At 36.1% G+C, this 22,677-nt stretch overlaps 1 protein-coding gene across 1 annotated transcript in view; it reads right to left on the bottom strand.

Moving 5' to 3' along the window:
• Nucleotides 1-22,677, bottom strand: part of LOC150077337 (HORMA domain-containing protein 1-like) — a 578,215-nt gene that overhangs the window by 489,078 nt on the left and 66,460 nt on the right. Inside the window, exon 3 of the mRNA XM_090385860.1 lies at nucleotides 1,978-2,122. Coding sequence (XP_090241986.1) covers nucleotides 1,978-2,122 — 145 coding nt within the window. The remainder of the gene's footprint in view (nucleotides 1-1,977; nucleotides 2,123-22,677) is intronic.

The raw sequence follows: 22,677 nt of genomic DNA, 5'->3' as shown, positions 1-22,677 counted from the left end.
CCAATCTTTAAACCAGTTCTGCCAAGTTTCACTAGGAAGTAAAGCACACTCGTTGTCCCAAGCCCGTAGAAGGTCCTCATCACTGGAAAACTGCCTCCCTTTTAGCTTCATTTTCACATGCGGGAACAGTGCAAAGTCGCAGGGAGCAAGGTCTGGGCTGTAGGGAGGGTGCTCGAGAAGTTTCAGTCCTGTCGTGGTCAAATATTCGGTGCAGGCTTTGGCGCGGTGAGCTGCAGCATTATCGTGATGGAGGTACCAGGTGTCCATTCTTGACTTTGGCCGCAGGTTCTTCATAGATCCAATGACTTTAGGCAGGCATTGTTCAGTATACCACTTAGCTGTGACTGTCTTCTGCGTGTCCAAAACGACACGTTCCACAATTCCACTCGATTTGAAAAATACAGCTATCATTTTCTTCTTTACAGATCGGGATTTTCTGACAATTACGGGTGTGTCGTCATCATCAAAGACCCAAACTTTGTTTTGAGCCTTGGTCGGCAGATCGTAATAGTACAGCCAAGTCTCGTCACCTGTCACGATGTTGTTCACATACCGAGATTGTCCCTTATCAAACTTTTTTAACATCTCCCGGCACCAAGTCACACGTCGTGTCATCTGCTCTTCAGTCAGTTGATGCGGCACCCAGAGAGAACAAAGTTTCTTCACGTGCAAATGATCTTGCAGAATCGAACGAATTGCTGGTGCATTTAGGCCCAAAGTATCCTCTATCTGTTGGTAGGTCACTCGCCTGTTTTCGCCAAGCATTTTCCTCACAGCAGTAACGTTTTTCCTCCGTAACTGACGTTCGTGGCCTTCCCGGCCTCTCAGAATCCTCCAGAGTGAAATTTCCCCTTTGGAATTCTCTATACCACCTGAATATCGTTGTACGATGTGGACAATCATCATCTCGTGCAAGAGTCATTTCTTCTAAGCACTGGTCTATGGTTAAACCACGCACGAAATTATACCGCAAAACTGTCCTTATCTCATTTCGTGACCACGATGCCATCGCAAGCACTTTACACTCTCACTACTAATGAATAACTGAGCCCATCGACTTGGCGCGGCGGCTACTATGCACGTATGAACATGTCTCAACATGCAGCAACAAGCAGCTTCCTGAGATTCATTGTTGCGTCATATTGCAAAACTTTCCTAGTACCCTTTGTATGTTAATGAGTATGCAAGGGTGGTTCACAAAACAAAAAAAATAAATTGTTATTTCCTATGCCTATGGGACAGCTGTTTTATAGGTGAGTAGGACGAATTTGAGAGAATTTCAATACTTAAGTGAGAAATTTCTAAAGATTGGTGCTGTGAAAGATAGAATCTCAAAGCAGAGAGCATTTACAGGATGAAAGCTTTGAAAAATGCCTCAATGTATTAGAACTAAAAACATAATAGGCTTTCAAATAGCAGTGTGGAAACTTTTGGTCTCCACAAACAAAGATGGAGTTAAAAAACAAAGATTAGAAACTGTTTGATGCATATAAAGAAATGCAATGTCATATGTTGCTGAAACTTCATTTCTTGAATTTGCATTTAGATATCTTTCTCAAATACCTTAGCACAAAGAGTGATGAGTGATGAACTGCTGAAATCATCTGTATATTTTCAAATTGTTCATATATTTTATTTTTGTAATAGTGTGGTGTATCATTTTAATTATGTGTATGAAGTGTATTGGGTTTAAACTGTCAAAGTGATAAAAATATAATTGAAACTAGTCTCACATGTCTTGTGATGAAATCAACTTAACTAACCTGTACTGATATCAGCAGTTGTATTACAAAAACTACATATGCTAAGGGAAAAAAATTAGAACATGTTTGAAATCAGCATGCAAAATTGGTTGAGAAAAGTGTGCTTTCGTCTTTGATTTAAAAAAAAAAATTCACTTTGTTGACCAGTGTAATCATTATCCATAAAAAGTGATTAACAATAAAAAAAAATTGCATATCACACATTGGTCTATACCCTCAAGGCTTCTATCTCCAAATGCATTTTCAGGAAAAATTGCCCTAAGGTAAGTGATATTAGATATTGCAACAGCAACAAGCTTCTTTATAAAAAGATTTGACTGGACTTCAGTAACCTGTTCATTTGGGAACACAGCAGACCACTAAAGTATACACAATAATAACAAAAAACTATTATTATAGAAAATTCTATAGGCAATAAATACTAAATTATTTTTATAAATACACAAATTTATTTCATAAGGAATGCCTTAGCAATCTTTAATATGTACTTATGGAAGGTTAATTGAATTAATATGAACTTACAAAACAGTTAAAACTATTTGGCACAGTTGATATTTGATTAACGTCTGCTAGGCCAAATAGTTTTAACTTTTTGGTTCAAATTGGATATTTGAATCAAATAACCAAAATGGTTATTAACTACAAGAATATCCTGTATCTGTTTAAAAGATGAAATACTGCTATGTCAGCCTGTTTTGGAACTTACCAGTCATTCAGTCAGACAACAGGTGGATTCTAGTGGTATATCTCACACAATAAAGAGAATAAGAAAGTTCTTTGATATAAGATGTCAAAGAAATGCATAAAGGAATCTTCAAAAAAAATTTTAGAAAATAACTAAAATTATTTGGCCTCGTTCATATTTGTGAAATGCACAGAACTCCCTTTAATTTCTGCTTTGTCTCCATAATTTCAAAACTGCACAGGAAATTGCTATAGCCTTGCATCTGTAGCAAAAAATGAATTCCACTTTTCTGACAATTTCCTAGATATCTCACTACTTCCAAACAAAGTTTATCACTGAAAAGTTATTCTGCCATCTGCTTAAAAGATTACTACTTTTACAGCCTGTTCCAGGATTTATTGATTCCTCATTGGACAGCAGGTAGTCTCAAAACTATTAATTATGCCAAATGTGTTAACTATTTTATGTTTTTATATATATATATATATATATATATATATATAAGCACGCACGCACACACACACGCACACACACACACACACAGTGATCACTGAATTATGACCACTTCAATAACCACATTGGGCCACCATTCATACTGACAACAGCCACTATTCACCTAGGCATTAACTCCACTAGGCTCATACAGATCAATCTGGTCATTCTGCCTGCAATGCTTTATACAGTGTCAGAATAGATGATGGTGCATGTACGCGTCATTTCCCATTCCAAAACATCCCACAGGTATTCAACTCAATTTTTTTTTTTTTTTTTACGACAATAATAAAAACACAAGAGGTATTAGAACCTACAGTACTTAGTACCGTGCATGGGTTGGAGGTTGAGAAGACAAAAGAAGATATTTGTTGACGTTAGACTTGAACTTCTGTAGACTAATTTTCAGGGAATACGTATGAAGGAAGGTTGTTCCAGAAAATGGCAGTTGAATGAATAAACAAGGAAGATGAAAAGTTGGTTCTGTGAGTTTGAAGTTGGACAGTAAATGGATGTTGGCTGGTGGCAGCACATGTTCAGACTGTTTTGAAAGAGAGAGAGTGAGAATTATAGAAGCCAATTCAGAAGAACAGCATGGAAGTATCTACAGAAAAGGAATGCAGCAGAAACAGAACGTCTATGAGAGAGAGAGTGGACAGACTCTGTTAGAGACGAGTCATTAATTGCCCTCTTTTGAATGGAATCTAGAAGCATAAGAGAGGTTTTGGGGGCACCACCCCAGATGTGGAAACAATATTCCATGGTAGGACAGATTTGCAATTTGCACAGAGTGAACAACTGTTTGGAAGAAAAGTAAGTGTCCTGAGTTGGATATTATCATTCTACTCTTTCTTGGTGATTCGCTTCTACTTTTGACTCTCTCTCTCAGGGTAACTCGAGGAATTTTCTTTTTTTTTTTTCTTTTTTTTTGTGGCTGGTGCAGCATAAGCCTCAGGCTTCCTTGTACCATGTAGCTAATAATAATAATAATGATGATGCTGAGAGCAAAAGAGAAAACCAAGTTTTTTCAGGAAGCAATTTTTCATAGGAAGCAATTTTTGTAATGTGCTTGTGTCAAGAGAGATTAGAAGTCAAGGTAATCCCCAAAAGAGAGATATCATCTTACCTAGAATTCAGAGTGTCACCAAAGATAAGCATAGGAGCAGAAGAATCCTTTTTTTGCGAGATATAAGATAGAACTGAGTTTTAGAAGGATTGAAATTAACTAAGTTGTCTTTGGACCACTGGAGAATTACCTGGAGATCTGCATTTAAGGAATTGGTAGCAGATATTCGAGAAGTTGAAGCTGATTGATCAGGGCGAGATTTCTCAAACTGGAAAGTGGAATGCAATGTGCTATCATCAGAAAAACTATCGATACGATTTCCAGTAAATCGAAGAAGGTCATTAATATACAAAAGGAAAAGAGTGGGTGAAAGAACTGAACCTTGGGGGACACCAGCATTAGTGGGGAAGTTAGAAGACAGAAAGCAATCTACCATCACTCTCAGTAACCATTCAGAGAGAAAGCTGCATAACCAATTACAAAAAACAGTTGGCAAACCATAAGAAGGAAGCTTGTTTATAAGATCTTTATGCCAAACACGATTGAAAGCCTTTGAGATGTCTCAAGAGCAACTGCTTGTGTTTCACTGAACTTTTCCATTGAATTTGTCCATAAATGGGTAACATAAGCCAGAATATCACCAGTGGATCGACACTGAAAGAATCCATACTGGCAATTGTTGATCAGATGGAAGGTTTCTAGATAGTTTAAGAGTTGGTGGTTATATGATTTCTTCATTACTTTAGATTGCAATGGGACGTGATTTGTCACTCTTTTTTAGGCACTGGCTGGATATGAGCAAATTTCCAAGAAAGAAAAACACCTTTGGAATAAGAAAGTGAAAAAAGGCGGTAAAGAACAGGAGTAAGTTCAAAAGCACAGGTTTTTTTTTTGAGAACAAGTGGAAAATACCATCAGGACCTGGAGCTTTCTTAGCATCAAGATTTGTCAAAATCCTTCTGACATTCGTTTGACAGAAGACCACCGGAAGCATTGAATGGAGCATGTTGAGAATGGTGGGAAGTGTTTTACCAAGATCATTAATATACGAGTTGGAAGAAAAATGGGATGCTATCAGGTTGGCGTTATCCTTGGCTGAAGTGACAATAGAACCATCTAGTTTTGACAGAGGTGGGAGCAGAGATGGGCAAAAGTTGCGACCAATAGCTTTGGCAAGAGACCAGAATGTTCGGCTACCATTAGGGCAAGAAGCAAGTTTTCTGCTCTTAGCCTGTTCAAAATCTAATTTGGACTGATTAATAACTGCATTACAATTGTTGCAAGCTTTGGTGTAAGAAGAAAATGAAACTGAAGAATTGGAAGCAAGCCAATTAGTATATGCAATGTTCTTCCCTTGAATAGCCTTAGCACATTTATTGAAAAAACCAAGGTTTAGATAAAGGATAAGATTTTAAAGTGGAGTGTGTCATAAAGGATTCCATTCCTCCAAGAATAATTTCACTGACACGATCTGAACAAACGCTGACATCGGAAGTTTTGAAACATTAATCCGACCAAGGAAAAGAAGAAATCTTGCAGGCCATCCCATTTTGCATTCTTATAATGCCAAATAACATGAGGTTGGGAAAAGCCATGAGATAAAGGCTCCATTGGAGTCTTTATCTCATGGCCAGCGAATTTGAAGGCCAATCAAAATGAGTGATATCTTCACTGAGTTCCTCAAACCACTTTTGCACAGTGCAGGCCTGATGACACAGTGCATTATCATCTTGCAAGATGCCATTTCTGTCCAGGAAAAAATACAATATGGCAGGGTGCCCGTGGTCTCCCAAGAACTGCCGGTACATCTCACCAGTTAAAACGTTGGTCCATATGCACCAGCAGTCTTCTGCCTGATCAACAATCGGCAGTATGGATTCTGTCAGTGTCATCCACTGGTGATATTCTGGCTTATGTTACCCATTTATGGGCAAATTCAATAGAAAAGTTTGGTGAAACAGAAGCAGTTGCTCTTGACATCTCAAAGGCTTTTGATCGTGTTTGGCATAAGGTCTTCTAAATAAGCTTCCATCTTATGGTTTGCCAGTTGTTTTTTGTAATTGGTTATCCAGTTTTCTCTCTGACCTTGCACTGAGGGTAATGGTAGATGGCTCTCTGTCTTCTAACTTCTCCACTAATGCTGGTGTCCCCCACCAAGGACGCCAGCATTAGTGGAGTTCTTTCCCCCACTCTTTTCCTCTTGTGCATTAATGACCTTCTTTGATTGACCGGAAGTCGTATTGATAGTTTTGCTGATGATAGCACATTGCATTCCACTTTCCAGTTTGAGAAACCTCACCATGCTCAATCAGCTTCAACTTCTCGAATATCCGATACCGATTCCTTAAATGCCTATCTCCAGGTAATTCTCCGGTGGGGCAAAGACAACTTAGTTGATTTCAATCCTTCTAAAACTCAGTCCTGTCTTATAACTCGCAAAAAGGATTCTTCTGCTCCTATGCCAAAACAGTTCAAACACGTGCCGCCAACATCCATTTACTGTCCAACTTCAAACTCATTGAAACAACTTTTCATCTTCCTCATTTATTCATTCAACTGCCATTTTCTGGAACAACTTTCCTTCATACGTATTTCCTGAAAATTACAGTCTACAGAAGGTCAAGTCTAATGTCAACAAATATCTCCTTTCGCCTTCTCAACCTCCAACCCATGCACGGTACTAAGTACTACAGGTTCTAATACCTCTTGTGTTTGGGGTTTTCATAAAAAAAAAAAACTGTTTAATAATAATATATACAGATTATTTCAATACCTTTCAAAAAAAAAGTTAATTAAAAAATAAGTTCATAAAATAATCTCATAAAAACATAATGGATTAATCTAATAATAAAAATCAAATTCATTTTATTAATCACACTTTTAATGAAATACTTTTATTTTGGCATTGTTCTTTGTAAGCAAATTTTGAGCATGCATTAAACAATTTGTATTTTTATATCCAAGTTTCCAAGGTTTTCAAACATTTTCATGTTTAGTGTAGTTTCTGGTTTCCCTTCATAGTCTGTGATATTGTAAAGTACCTACTGTCTTTAGCATGTCTGTCTGTCCACACACAACAAATTGACTCCCAGTTCACAAATTTTCATGAAATTTTATATTTGGATCTTTTATTGAAGCACTGGCAATTTACCTTTTATCAAAGATGCGTCGAGCCATTCCAATTTTATTAAAATCAAACCAATAAAAATTTGCATTTATTTTTTTAATAAAATTTGAGTTATCACTGAAGTACGTTTGAAGTACGTTTCAGGAATGTCAGACAGACACCTAATTTTTAATGCATGTTTTATTACTCCCACGGAAGGTTTTAGGATCAATTCCAATTCAGTGGTCCTCATATCCCCTCCACACTACAGATATCTATATTAGTTTTGGATTTCTGAGCATTACAAAGAAGAAATGGTCATATTAAAACCAAATTTTCAGTACTGCATTGTTGGTCGCTGGGAATCTTTTAAAGTTCCAGATCCCTTCACCAGGTTTCATTTATATATATTCAACTGATAGGTATAAATGAAAGTACATTACATGTATAACTGGAGAAGAAAAAGTCATACTAACATCAAATTTTCAGTGTATGTTTTGTTGGTTCCTCAGGTTTTAGTTTCAATTCTGATTCCATAGTTCTCCCACAGAAACATCGCAAACAATTTGTAACAGTAGCTCCAAGCAATTTGAAAACTTCAGGATTTATTTAGAATAATCTTATGGACCTTTGTATCAAATTTCATGTTGATGTTGAAAGGTTAACCTGAGAGCTCTTCCACAATTTTCCCCAAAAAAAAACAGAACTGCTACACAAAACCCACCCTCATGGCACCCAGTTACATAGTGATGCTTGGGTAAATACTCTTTGAATACAACATGAAAATGTGGTATAGAGGTTTTAAACCCCTGAGGTATATTATTTGATAAATCAAATGCACCTGAAATGTAGTGCAATGCATAGATTACCTAATTTGTTTGACATTAGGTCACCAACAAACCCCTGAACACAATTCTAAGGAAGTGAAAACTTGAACTACAAAAACATAAAGTGACAAATAAACAAGCAAGCTATGAAAACAGGAAAGTCAGATCTGATCTCATTCTAATTCTGATTGTATAATTTTGATGATTGCATAAATAAATGATTTGTTTCTATATATAAAAAATGCAGATACATATATATCCAACACTGAAACTGACACAGCAAAATGGAGAATATGTTGAAAAAAATTCTAAGAACAAGTTAAAATCTTTTACTTGGGTCAATTCTGACATCTGTTACACATGAATAGTTGAGCAGATGGGCTGAGAGGTGGCAAATGAAGTTTAGCATTGACAAATGTAAAGTACTACATATGGGAAGCAGCAACCCCAGAGTGACGTATCAACTCTGTGGTACTACAATGAGAGCGGTAGAAAACAAAAAGGACCTGGGGGTAATTGTGCAGGCAGATATGAAGTTTTCTGAGCAGTGCAGACAGTCTGCAAGAGTAACTCATAGTGTCTTGTCAGTGATATATACAGGAATTTTTCTAGAAGGGATAAGGAGGTGATTATCCTCTGGTATAAGGCAATGGTCAGGCAACACCTTGAGTACTGTATACAGGTCTGGAGGCCTCATTTTAAGAAGGATGTAGAGCTGTTGGAACAAGTACAGAGAATGGAACAAAGGGTTGCTCTTACGAAGAAAGGCTTAAATTTTGCAAATTACAGTGTCTTGAGACTAGGCACCTGCAAGCTTATTGAGGTGTATAAAGCTTTGAATGGTTTGAGCATGCTCAATGCTGATGGGATTCTTCTTCTTGCTCAGAATAATCACCTGAGAGAGCATAAATTCAAATTGAGGAAAGACAGATGTAGGATAGGTGTGCAGAAGTTTGCCTTTAGCTAGCATGTAATTGGTTGGTGGAACTGACTTTCATCCTTTGTTGTGGAAGTTGATAGCCTAAATAAATTTAAGGCTGAGCTGGACAGGTATTTGGAACGAATGGAGGGGTGAAATGGGAGCTTTTTTTTTTTTTTTTTTTTTTTTTGGCTGATGTTGCATAAGCTTGCTTTTTTGCATCATATGCCTCTACTAATGCTAATGCTAACAATTGGAACAGTAAGGCACTGGAAGCATGTTACTGCTATGGATGGTTGGATGGCAGAAGAGAGATTGTGGTTTTAAATGAACGTTGCTCTTCTTTGACTAATGCTCTTAGTGAAGTCACTCAGATTTTACTACTGGGCCCCTTACTGTTTCAATATTTATTAATGTTATTGGTGAAGGCATTATCAAGTTTATTGTCTGAGTTTACAGATGATACAAAGGTTGGCAGGGTAGTTAATCACAGTAAACAGACTATACTATTACTATAAGACCTAGAAAAATTGGACAGATGGGCTGCAAAGTGGCAACTGAGGTTTAACAATGATGAATGCAAGGATGAACAGCAGGATAACAAGGATGAATGTGTATGAACATCAGTAATCCCAGAATAATATACCAACTTGGTAGTACCACACTCAAGTTGGTAGATAATGAAAGAAACCTAGAGATAATGTACAGACTGACATGAAATTCTCTGAGCAGTGCAGACAGGCACTCAGATAGCTCATGGGGGTTCTATCAATGATATACAGGAATTTTTCCTGCACGGACAAGAAGATAATTATACCATTGTAAAAGGCAATGGTTAGGCTGCATCTCATCAAGTACTGCATACAGGTCCTCATTCATTGTGAATGAGGCTTACAGATCTGAAATTAATGCAGAGAAGTGGAAGGCCAGCTGCAGGATAAATGTGTGGAAAATTTCCTTAAGTCAGTAGATGGCTGAATGCTGGAATAAACTTCCATCTGGCTTTGTGGAAGTAGATAACTTGAATAAATTCAAGGAAAGAGTAAAGAAACTCTTAGAAGAGATGGACAGGTGATATGGGAAATGTTGTTATCATTGGTTTTTCTTTTCTTTTCTTGGCTGATGCTGTATAAACTTGCTTTCTTGCATCATTTGCAACTATTAATAATAACAATAATAATAATAATAATAATAATAATAATAGTAATAATAACATGATTAATCAAGGATACAAAAGGGTAACCTTACAATGAAAAACTTCAATTCCACAAATTGCAGTCTTGGAAACTAGACCATAACAAGGAGACCTGAACTGTGTCAGTTTCAGTATTGGGTATGTGTATCTACATTTTTTTATATACAGAAAAAATTCATTTATCAATTATACAATCAGAATCGGGCTGAGCTTCCATCTGAACTGATTGAAGTTATTAAGGTAGTAGTAGTAGTAGTGGCACATGATGCAAGAAAGCAAGTGTAGGAGCTTATGCAGCATCAGCCAAAAAAAAAAAAAAAAAAAAAAAAAAAAATCACACCATTCCCTCCAAATGCCTGTCCAGTTCCTCCTTAAATTTATTTAACCTATCAACTTCCACAACGACAGATGGAAGTTTGTTCCAGCAATTAACCACCCGCTGGCTAAAGGCAAATTTCCGCACATCTATTCTACATCTGTCCTTTCTTAATTTGAACTTATGTCCCCGTAGGTTCGTAATCTGAACAAGTGGAAGGATCCCATCAGAATTCAGCGTGCTCAACCCATTCAAGGCCTTATAGACCTCAATCAGATCACCGCGCAGGTGCCTAGTCTCCAGCCACTGCAATTTGCAGAACTTAAGCCTCTCTTGGTAAGAGAATCCCTTCATTCCCCTCACCAATCGTGTTGCTCTTCTCTGTACACGCTCAAGCAAATCTACATCCTTCCTAAAATGAGGCCTCCAGACCTGTACGCAGTACTCAAGGCGTGGCCTGACCATTGCCTTATACAGAGGGACAATCACCTCCTTTTCCCTGCTAGCAAAATTCCTACATATCATTGACAAAACCCCATGACCTGCCCTAGCAGCCTGTCTGCATTGCTCAGAAAACTTCATATCTGCCTGCACAATTACTCCCAGGTCTTTTTCATTTTCTACCACCTTAAGTGTAGTACCACACAGTTGGTATGTTTCTCTGGGGTTACTTCTACCCATGTGCAGTACTTTGCATTTGTCAAGGTTGAACTTCAGTTGCCACTTCTTAGCCCATCTGCCCAAATTATCTAGATCCTGTTGCAGTAGCACACTGCCATTACTGTCATTAACAACCCTGCCAACCTTTGTGTCATCTGCAAACTTCGACATTAAGCCTGATATACCTTCATAAATATCATTAATAAATACACAAAACAACAGTGGACCCAACACCGAACCCTGTGGGACTCCACTAATAACATTAGTCCACGAAGAGCAGCACCCATTGATTACCACCCTCTGTCTTCTCCCAATTGTATAATTTATCAATTATACAATCAGAATCGGGCTGAGCTTCCATCTGAACTGATTGAAGTTATTAAGGTTTTAAATAGATTAAATAAACTAAATACCGCTGGCATCCTTACTCTTTCTTGAACAACACGCGTGTACATAACCTTCAACTGATAAGGATAATTGCAGGATAATTGAGCAACAATTTCATTTCAGCCAGAGAATGACTGACTGTTGGAGCAAACTTCTATTTGGTGTTGTAGAAGTGGGCAGTTTTGAATAAATTTAAGGAAGAACTGGAAAAATTATTAAAGGGAATGAACAGATGAGGTGGTTAGTTTTTTTTTTTTTTTTAGGCTGATGCTTTATAATCTTGTTTCCTTGCATAATTTACTACTATAATTCAAACATTTTTTTTAGTAATTTGAAGGTTCCATTTCTTTACTTAACAAAATTGCAACCTGTAGTAATAACAGAATAGTTTCAAATGCTTTAATTACTTGGATTTATTTTTGTATTTTACCTAAATATTTACAGACAAACAAAAAAAAAAAAAGCAATGCTGACTGTTGAAAAATTAGAATATTGCTGTAGCAGGAAGATTGTAAACATGCAGAGGATAGTTATAATTTTTGAATATTTTCTTTTGTCAATTTCTCTAAGCATATAATTAACATTGTAGAGTTTTATACATTAGAGAGATACATTGCTGTACTAGCTGGGAATAGTGTAGTGTTATTACTGTTGTACTAGTGTATAGTTTAGTTATTTGACATAAGTGCTGAAGAACTAATTAAATTTTTTTACCTGAAATTATGCTTACTATTAGAGCAGCAAAACATAATACCCAGAGAAGTGAAAATTCCTGGGCTTAAAGAGAAATTGAAGATGGCAGTTCTGGAGCATTGTTGCCTTTACTGTGTGTGGTACAGGTAATAATGTGGCACTGGTTACATCCAGCTAAAGTAAATTTGATGGGGGGGGGGAGATTAAGCTGCAGTTTGTTGAACAAATTTGAGTGTTTGAGGAAAAGGGTTGTTGCCCTCAAAGGAATCAGAAGACTAGTCAAGTACTCAACTGCCCACTTTAACGTTGGACCTAACCTCACAAGAACATAAGTCTGGGCACTGTCACCATCATTGGAGAGACCAGAGAATCCCCTGATGGTTGCCTGCAAAAGTTAACACAGAGAAACATTATATAACCTGCAATAAAATTGTAATAAAGCTGCAGTAAAATATTGCAAATGCAATAACATTGCAATAGAATATAAGCAAAAAATTACAACGAACAGACATCATAATACAAAGAACAGACAAAGGGGTCAGTAATAATCCTAGATAAATCTTAATATAATAGTAAAATTAGACATATATTACAAAATCAAGACACCTACATGGTAGACAACAGTAATAACACAGATTAAAAACAAAACAGACAACTTACTCACAACCTTACAAGAAGAAAAAAAATTAACCTGCAGCACACTCTGCAAGCTATAGAGGCGCCTCCGTAGCCAGGTGGGAAGGAGCAGCAGTGCGTAGCACATGCTTCTTGATTAGATCGGGGTTCAAGCCCGTCACCACCAAATACGGAGGATGCGGAATGGTCAGGGAATGACCACCGCATATCCTGGAGCAATATGGCCTTAGTTGCTAATGCTCCTAAAAACCAAACAAACAGCAAGCTATAGGTATTAGGAACAGCATAATAAAAGCACACATTTTTGGCACAATAAAATTACATAAACCAGGTGGACATCTCCAACCCATCATATCACACAGACACTCAGCTTCTGCCAATTTATCTTCTTACATCATCAAAATCTTATCTCTGCTTACAAAATTTTCGAAGTTTAGAGTACTTAATACAGCCCACATTCATACATTAATTACACCATCAAGTTATCCAAACACAGATATTTTAGCATTATTTGATGCTGTGTCATTATACACCAATGTCAACACAGTCTACACATTATCTAAGAATGGCTAAGACATGATCCTAGCCTTAAACAATGCACGACTTTCCATGGATAGTATTGTCATTATTGCACCTTTCCTCACCAAAGCTAGATATTTAAGATTTAATTCAGATATCTACAAGCAAATATATGGTCTACTGATGGGACTACGAATTTCTGCTGCTCCATTATCAGAAATATATTTAGTATCTATAGCATCTATCTCCCTCCCACAGTTAAACTATTCATTCACTATACTGATGATATTTTTATAAACTTTAACAAACAAACAATAGACAACCTTTTTTTCCAAAATTTAATTCAGTTCACCACAGATTCAAATAAGCACTTGCACCTGAACAAGTTAATAGTATAAACTTCTTAAACTTAAAAGATTTTTATGCATAACAATCAATTAAAAACTTATATTTACAGGGAAAAAACACAGTTAAATTTTTGCATTTTTATCTACATCATTCAAACAGTGTAAAATGATCACATTCAGATATACACAGATTCATAATGCAATTAAATATTGCCATAACTATTGCAATTAAATATTGCCATAACTATTGCAATTAAATATTGCCATAACTATTGCAATTAAATATTGCCTCAAGAGAGTTACAATATTTAACTAATGCCTTTTCAAAATGGAATTTCAATCCCATAGTCTAATTCAAGACACAATACACAAAGCAAAAAACAGATTAAAGAATCCTCCTATAAAAAATCAATCAGTCACTACCACAAAAATAGTTCTACCTTATCGTTGACAACTCGCCAGACAACATAGAAATGTGTTTTCTAATACTGCCCTTACCTTAGTTTTTTCATCCTATAATAAAATTAACACATACTATAATAATTACAAAGATACTTTCAAATACAGTATTCAAGATACCAACAACATAAGTGTATTTAATCCCTTATCAACAGGAATGTGACACATATTATACAGGTAGTACCACAGTTAAATATGGTGCCTCCGACATATCCAACAGTAGAGCTTATTATCACCAAGTCAGTTTAGTAGACAATACGATAAAACTGGGCTCAGCCAACACATTCAATTAACATCCCACTTAACTCAGATTAACTCCACCATAATAAAAGTTAAAATTATCTTCTAATTATAAATTAACCACCTAAAAAGCATCAGCAATAGTATGGTTCAAATGCAACACACACACACAGAGTTACACAGTTCTCAATGCTAAACTACCTACAACCTTTTCATTAATATGGAACTTGACCAATACATGCTTCCAATTCTCAAGCTCAAGTTGCATCATGAGAACTAAAACATATATTCACAACACTCCTTCCTTTCATCATTCACGAACAAACTGATGATGTTTTTACAAAAATTTGCCGTTCAGACTCTTGATTTTGTAGTTTCTTTTAAACAGAGAAATTCTCCACGACAAACATTAGAGAAAGGAGCACTTTCCTCTATGGGATTTACTTTTAATAAGTTCTTAATGCTTACAAAATTTAATTTCATCTTAACCATATGAAACCAATAAAGAAGTAAGTGACAACATATAAGGTATTCCACTTTCTTTATGTCAATTTACTTTTAGAACTTAATGTTATCCAATAATTTTTTAAAAATTTATTTACTTAACATTTTTTTCAGATTAATAATATGTTTGTTAATGTTTCACTTATGTTTTATGCAACAGATAAGTTCTGAACTAACCAGTCTCATAAAGCAAAGTATGATTATATTAAAATTTTATTACCACTATTCTTCCTATCAGAAAACGCACTTTTATCATCAAATGATGAAGCAGAGCTTGAAATTATTTGTTAGTTAACATTTAAATTCAAGGTGGGTAAAATCTATTTACTGGTTATCAAAAATTACTCACCAAGACATTTTCTTGATTTTTCCTGGGTATATGTACAGGATACCATGCATTCTGGCATATATGTCAATTTTTCAAGCACTGAAAAATCTTCTAAAATTTTGTCAGCTTATACACTGAGTATAAAATCATGTTTGAATTTTTGTTAGAAAGAGATGAATTAATACCAATATATCTACAATTTATTCCAACTATATTTGTACACAAATATACATTGTTGTTCACTTTTTAAAACTCAAGAATTTATTCATATTCTTTACCAGACAAGAACAGTTCGTGAACTTCAGCGAGAGTTATGTTGGTATTAGTAGTGGCAAATGATGCAAGAAAGCAAGCTTTTACAGCATCAGCCAAAGGGGAAAAAAAATTCCCACATCACCTTCAAATAGTCTGCCTAGTTCTTCCTTGAATTTATTCAAACTAACCAACTCTACAATAACATATGGAAATTTAATTCCAACAATCAACTATGTGCTGGCTGAAGACAAATTTCCACATACTGCAACCATCCTCCCTCAATTTCAATTTATGCCTCATCGTGTGGTAGTCTGAGCAAGAAGATCCCATAAGCATTCAGTTTGCTCAATCCATTCAAAGCCATAAACACCTCAATTGGAGCACCTCTCGGGCACCTAGTCTCCAAACACAAATCTGCAGAACTGAACTCTTTCTTGGTAAGGACACCCTTTCATCCCCCTCATTGCTCTTCTCTGTACCCGTTCCAGCAGCTCTACATTATCCATAAAATAGGCCTCCAAACCTGTACGCAGTACTCTAGATCAGTGGTCTCCAAACCTTTTTGGTCAGGCACCCTTATTTTATTTAAAAGGACTAGTGCACACCCTGGAATAAAAAGTTAAATATAGGCGTACCCCGCAGTTATGACAGGTTTGTTTTCAGGCCTTTGTCGTAAAGTGGATCACTACCTTTTTTTTCACTCGCAAATGTGTGATGCTTGAAAGTCACAAGAAATTAAGCATAGTACTTATTGTTAACACACAATTAAATATTAATGCAACAACTTACGAAATTGTGAAAGAAAGTCCCTCCACTCTGCATTTACATAAAGACTTGTGACCTTCAAACATAAAATATAAATACTTTATGTTTGGCAGCATTAATGGGATGAAAAAATTAGTAAGAGTAAGATAGGAAAATTTAAAAAGTAGGAGGCTGCAGAGGATTGATCGCTGCAGAGAGATTAGAGAGGATTGATCATTTTAAAACCTTTATTTTGACAAAATAAATTATAAAAACCTGCTTCTGCATGACCTCAATACATTCACTATGTCTGTACACCTTACTAGAAGTACAGTATAAATTTATTGAAGCAAATATAAAGTGGATGGCACAAATTTTAAATCATCTGGATCTTCTTCATCTACAAGTAAACGCTTCCTTGTAGGCGATTTGGATGGCCTTTTTGTAGGCCTAGTTGATGCTCGAAAAGGACTTTCACTTGATGTTGAAGGCTGATCTAAGATTTGAGAGGATGCTGATCTTTTATGAAAGTAGGACTCTAATGAAGTTTGAATTGTGGCTCTTCTTTTCTTTTCTCTGTAGTTTTCTCTACAACAGGCATATTGATCTAAAATACCAGTATTTGCTTTGGAACTTCTTTCAAAATTGGGATCCGCCTTTTCAAAAATGGACACAGCTCCTTCTGAAAGCCTGAATGCTTTTGATAGTTTCTTGCAAGTTAGTTCTTTAGGAATGGGATTCAATACATCCTCAGGATCAGAATACTCTTCATTCCTCCTAGGTTCTTCAAGTTCTAGAAGATTTTTATTATTTGAGGTTGTGAATGTGACCGAAGCAGTTCAGTAATATTTTCAGGCTCCACTTCTTGCTCTAACTGCCTTGCCATATCTACAATATATGTAGTAGCCTCCTCAACATGATTTTCAAATCCTTCAAAATCATCAGTAATAAACTGGGGACACAAATTCTTCCAAAAGCCTTTAAATATTGGCTGTTTCACTTCACCCATGCATCCCTAATAGTCTTGATGTCATCCAAGATTGTGAAGCCTTTCCAGGATTCTTTTACTACATTTTCTCTGGGCATACTTTCAGATTCTCTGTCTATTGCAGCTACAGCCTTAGCAAATGTTCTCCTTGGGTAATATGATTTAAATGCAGTAATAACACCTTGGTCCACTGGTTAAAGCAATGAAGTAGTATTTGCAGGGAGGAAAATTACTTGACGTTTGGGTTAAGTTCATCTAATGATTTAAGGTGGCCAGGTGCGTTTTCTAAAAGAAGTAAAATTTTGAAGGGAATTTTCGTTTCTGTACAGTATTCCTTAACTGCAGGCACAAAGTAATTTGAAAACCACTCTTCAAAAAGTTATGCAATAACCCATGCTTTTGAATTTGATTTCCAATAAGCAGGAAGACTGGATTTTGTATAATTCTTTAAAGGTATTTGGTTTTCTGAATGATAAATTAGGTTTCAATTTAAAAGCACCTGCAGCACTGGAACCTAACAAAAGGGTTAGCCTATCTTTTGCCACTTTAAATCCCAGCATTGACTTCTCTTTCTTTGCTATAAAGGTTCTATAAATATTATTAATAAATTAATACTGAAATATGTTAAGGGCTTTAGCCTCAGGCTGCAAAAGATTTAGGCAACGTACAAGTTAGTGCAAATGCATCATATTAGTATGCAGCTAAACTCTGAATTAGCAAACAAATATGCAAAAGCAGCATCGTTTAAGTTATATCTCATATTGTGAACACCTTCAAGAGTTGCCATGCTATGAGATATAACTTAAATGATGCCGCTTTTGCTAATTTGGAGTTCAGCTGCTTACTAATATGATGCGTTTGCACTAACATGAACGTTGTCTAAATCTTTCGCAGCCTGAGGCTAAAGCCCTTAATGTATTTCAGTCTTAATTTATATTATACACCATCAGGCATCTCTCATATTGTGGAGTTATACTTCATAACTGTTTTGTCATCATTGCATCACTAGGGTACCTACCCACCAACCGAAGAAGGGCCAAATAGCCCTGAAACAGTGCCGTCTGGGTGGTGGTATCCGCTGAGAATAAGTAACAACAGTCTTCTCCTTTGGTGAAGCGTTACTTATTCAAAGTAGTGCAATGTCATGGCAACTTGTTGTGAAGGTATTCACAATATGAGATATAACTTAAACGATGCTGCCTTTGCACATTTTTTTGCTAATTCAGAGTTTAGCTGGTACTAATATGATGCGTTTGCACTAACTTGTACGTAATAAATTAATATTATTATTATAAAATAATATTATATAATATAGTTATAATATTATTATAATATAATAATTATTATAATAAACCTGATCTGTACCGATGAGATGTCGTTAGTGCAGATCAGGTGTCCAGGAATGGAGCATAAAGTTAACTAAAGTTAACTGCAGCCATTATCAACCCACTGCAGGATGGAAGCCTCCTCAACAATTCATGCTGAGGGAAATGGACCATAATCTGCCACACTGGTCCAGTGCGGGTTGGCAAATCGACCGTATTTAGCAGTCAGGGGCTTGAACCCCGGTCTACTCAAAGAGCGTGTGCTACTGCACTGCCACTCCTGACCACTCAGCTACAGAGGAATGGAGCATAGGGTATAATTAAAAAGTGTAATAAATATGGATCAGTGGGGTATGCCTGTATATAAGTTTAACATTTTTTTTTTATTTATAAATCATTTACATGGAAGGCATTATATCTAAAATCACATATAATTTTAAAAGATCACAAATAAAAAAAAAAAAATACACAACAAAATTAAACTGAAGTTCAAGTACAAAATGCATGTACTTGAATGTGCATGATCAAATAAAGCTGCATATTTAACTACTAAAAAAACATTTATTTATAATTTTTATTTTCAATTATGTTATTTATTAATTACAAAAACTAAAGTTTTCATAATTAATAAATATTGATTTATTGCGGATTATGTCGTGCACCCCTAAGGGTGCGTGCATCCAACTTTGGAGACCACTGATCTAGATGTGGCTTGACCATTGCCTAATGCAATGGGATAATCACCTCCTTATCCTAGCAACATTCTTGTATATTATTGAGAAAACCCCATGAGCTGTCCTGGCAGCCTGTCTGCACTGTCAGAGAACTTCATATCTGACTGCACAATTGCCACCATGTCTATTTCATTTTCCACTACCCCCAGCGTAGTATCACACATTACATTTTTTTTTTTTTTTACACAGTTGGTGTGTTAATCTAGGATTACTGCTACCTGTGTACAGCTTGCATTGGTCAACGTTAAACTTCAACTACCACTGCTCAGTCCAGCTGACTAATTTTTCTAGATCTTGTTGCAGTATCATACCATGATTACTGTCGTGCTTAGATATTAACTTAATATGCCTTCATCAATATCATTAATAAATATAGAAAACAACAATGGGCCTAGCCCTAATTATGTGGGACTCTGCTAATAACATTAGTCCACAAAGAACAATGTCCATTGATAAACATTCTCTGTCTTCTTCCACTGAACCATCCCTTTATCCATAGCAGCAACTACCACTGCTCCAATTTGTACAGCAGTCTTTTATGTGCAACAGTATCAAACGTTTTCTGAAATTTGAGTATATGATATCAAAATTATTTTCTGCATCCAGTATCCAATCATACTGGTCAGACAAGATAGCCCCTTAACAAATCCATGCAAAAATCCATTCCCTTTGCTGTTAACAGTAATTACATCTTTAATAATCATACATTAATCAATACAGTGATCAATAGCACATACATAGTGGTTCTTTTATATGCAAATTCTTAATGTATGAAGGGTCACTGATGACAATTAGATCAAGGGTACTGTTTTTTATAGCTGCCTCTACAGCATACTGGGATAGACAACAATTATCCAATAAATCCATAAAAGTCTTTACAATATGCGAGTGACCAACCTCACATGTTGTAAAGGTGCACTCAATATCTGAAAAGTTTAATTCTTCCCCCATTAAAAAACATTCTGATTTACTTGCCCACTCTACGTGTCTGTAAATGCAGTTGTTAATTATATTCATCAGAATTATTAGGCTATAACATACTACTAATCTCATTTTTGTTTTCCCAGTTCTTATGTCACATGAAACTAACTCAATATGACACTGGCCACCATGTCCACTGCCTTTGATTTTATGTTCTTCTTAACTAAGAGCATAACCCCTCCTGATCTATCTGTCTTCTCTATACAATTTCACTTGTGGACACCGACGAGGTAAGATGTGTCTGCACAACACTTCTGCTTGTAGATGGCAGTAGGTACTTTGATCAACCAGCCATGGAACTTGATGCACATGGACGACCTCGCGACTGATGGTAAGTATTGAAAACTAACAATGTTACCTACTTTTGCTCTGTATGGGGGAGGGATTATTCCATGTTGGTCGGTCTTTCATCCCACTCAAAATTTCCTCTTTTTCATTTGTCTAGTGGCCAAATAGGAGATACAGGGTATACAAGGACACAGCCTTGTATACCCTTGCTCTTTGAAGATGGCTTTCCATGAGAAGTGCAGTTTATGATTTTGTATATTTTCTTTTGATATTTAGTGAACTCTGAGCATTTCAAATTCTTAGGTGCTAACAAAGACGCGTTTGCTATCGCTGTTATTGTGTGTGGGGGGGTTGTTTCTTGGAGGGAATCTCCACACATGTTCACGATTTCACTACTGCGAAATGGTGAGTATAAGATATATGTAAATAACAGAAAAACATATTGTAATTTGTGTAGAGAAACAAAGTTTAATGAAACTTTTCTTATTTTTTATTTGCAAATTCATAGTTCATTACCAAAGGGTTTTCCCTCTCCCTGCCATTTGGGGAGTTAAGTTTTAAAGTTTCCACTCACACAAATCAGAAAACTCCTTGGACCTTTATTATTTACAAGCTCCAAGTTGATCCATTGGATTTCACACTTACTGATTCCAGCCCTAACTTAGAAAACTCATTATATAATAAGTCTAAAGTTAGGAATATATAGGCAAAATACAAAAAGAAAATGATTTTCGATTAGGATGATGAAATGCAGGACATTTATCCCTCTGTTCGACTAAAACGAACAAAACCAGAAGATATTTAAACTCAGATATTGTCTGAGGATGATGAACTAAGACCAGAATCAGCCACTATTAAGTCTAAGAAAATAAAAATATATTCAAGGATGGAGTCCCCACAAATATAGGTAACTGCACAAGATGATAACATATAATAAGGACACAGAGGAAAACTCAATTGCAAGCCTCCAGACAGCTGGTTGTGTTCTGGATAAAGATTTGGCAGCTAAACTAAGCCTAAAAAAGTGATGGCTAAGCAATCTGGCAGGATTACTGCCACTCATGACAAATAACTGAATACTGGATGGGTTTGGAAAAAACAGTAACTAACCTTCATATCCAAAACAAAGTATTGAAAGGTAAATTCGAATCAAAGGAATCAGTGGGAACAACCATCTCAGTAAACAAAGACCTCTGCACAAGTCCTCAAAGACAATCAACCGATTCAAAAGACTGTTAATAAAAAAGACATACAGAGATCTCGGGGGAAGGAATAAAATGTGATCATAATTCATCCTAAAGAAGGAAGTAAAACTGAATCTGGTAAAGATGTGAAACAGGTCATCACCAAGAATCTGGAAACTCAGTTCAAACATGTTAAAATAAAGGGACTTAGGAAGATTAGGAAACAGGAGTGGTTAATGAAACAGCCACAAAAGAAGATGCAGACAAAATTAGAAATGATCCCCTGGTAACTGATTTAGGCCTAAAAACTAACAGGCCAAAATCAGAGCCCCCAATATATTAATCTTCAATATTGATAAAGACAAGGACATTAAAACTGAAGTATTTGCCAACAATTTATGAGTGCAAAACTGAGAACCAACTAGACTTCAGAGTTTATTCTAAAATACAACACCAAGTCTAGATCTGCTCAGCATGTCAACTGGATTGTCACCCAGAATTTGGCACATATTATCCAAACAGCAAAAAATTTATATAGGCTAGGGTCACTAGTATAGGGAGAACTTCCCTATACCCAAGTGCTGCAAATGTCTAAAATTTGGGCACACTTCAAATGTGTGCAATCAAAAGGAAAGCACGTGTGGCCATTGTGCAATCAGAGACCATGGTTACAACCAGTGTAAAAAGAGTCAGGAACCCAAATTCTCAAACAACATCTCAAACAAATTCTCAAAACAACAGGACTGGGCTATAATCATTTTATTAGGGTCAATAAGAGTCCCATAAGTTAAGGCAGTGAAACAATTCAAACAAAAAATTGTTTATGGTAGCTAATTATAATCCTGCCACTCAAGAAGCTATGAGTTCCTGCAACTAAATGTCCAGAGAGCCTGTGCAGTTGCTGATCAACTAAAATCAATAATGGAAGAAAAAAAAAAACAGACTGACATTGCCTGTGTCCAGGAGCCCTACACCCAGGGCGGTAGGGTTCAGGGATACTCTAGGAAGTACAGGAGAGCGGCAGAATTACTCAACA

This window comes from Mastigoproctus giganteus, chromosome 12 (genome assembly GCF_048544385.1).
Source record: "Mastigoproctus giganteus isolate SK-2022 chromosome 12, ASM4854438v1, whole genome shotgun sequence".
Classification (NCBI taxonomy): Eukaryota; Metazoa; Arthropoda; class Arachnida; order Uropygi; family Thelyphonidae; genus Mastigoproctus; species Mastigoproctus giganteus.
Note: the sequence above shows the minus strand (reverse complement) of the source record. Positions and strands in the feature narration are given on the sequence as shown.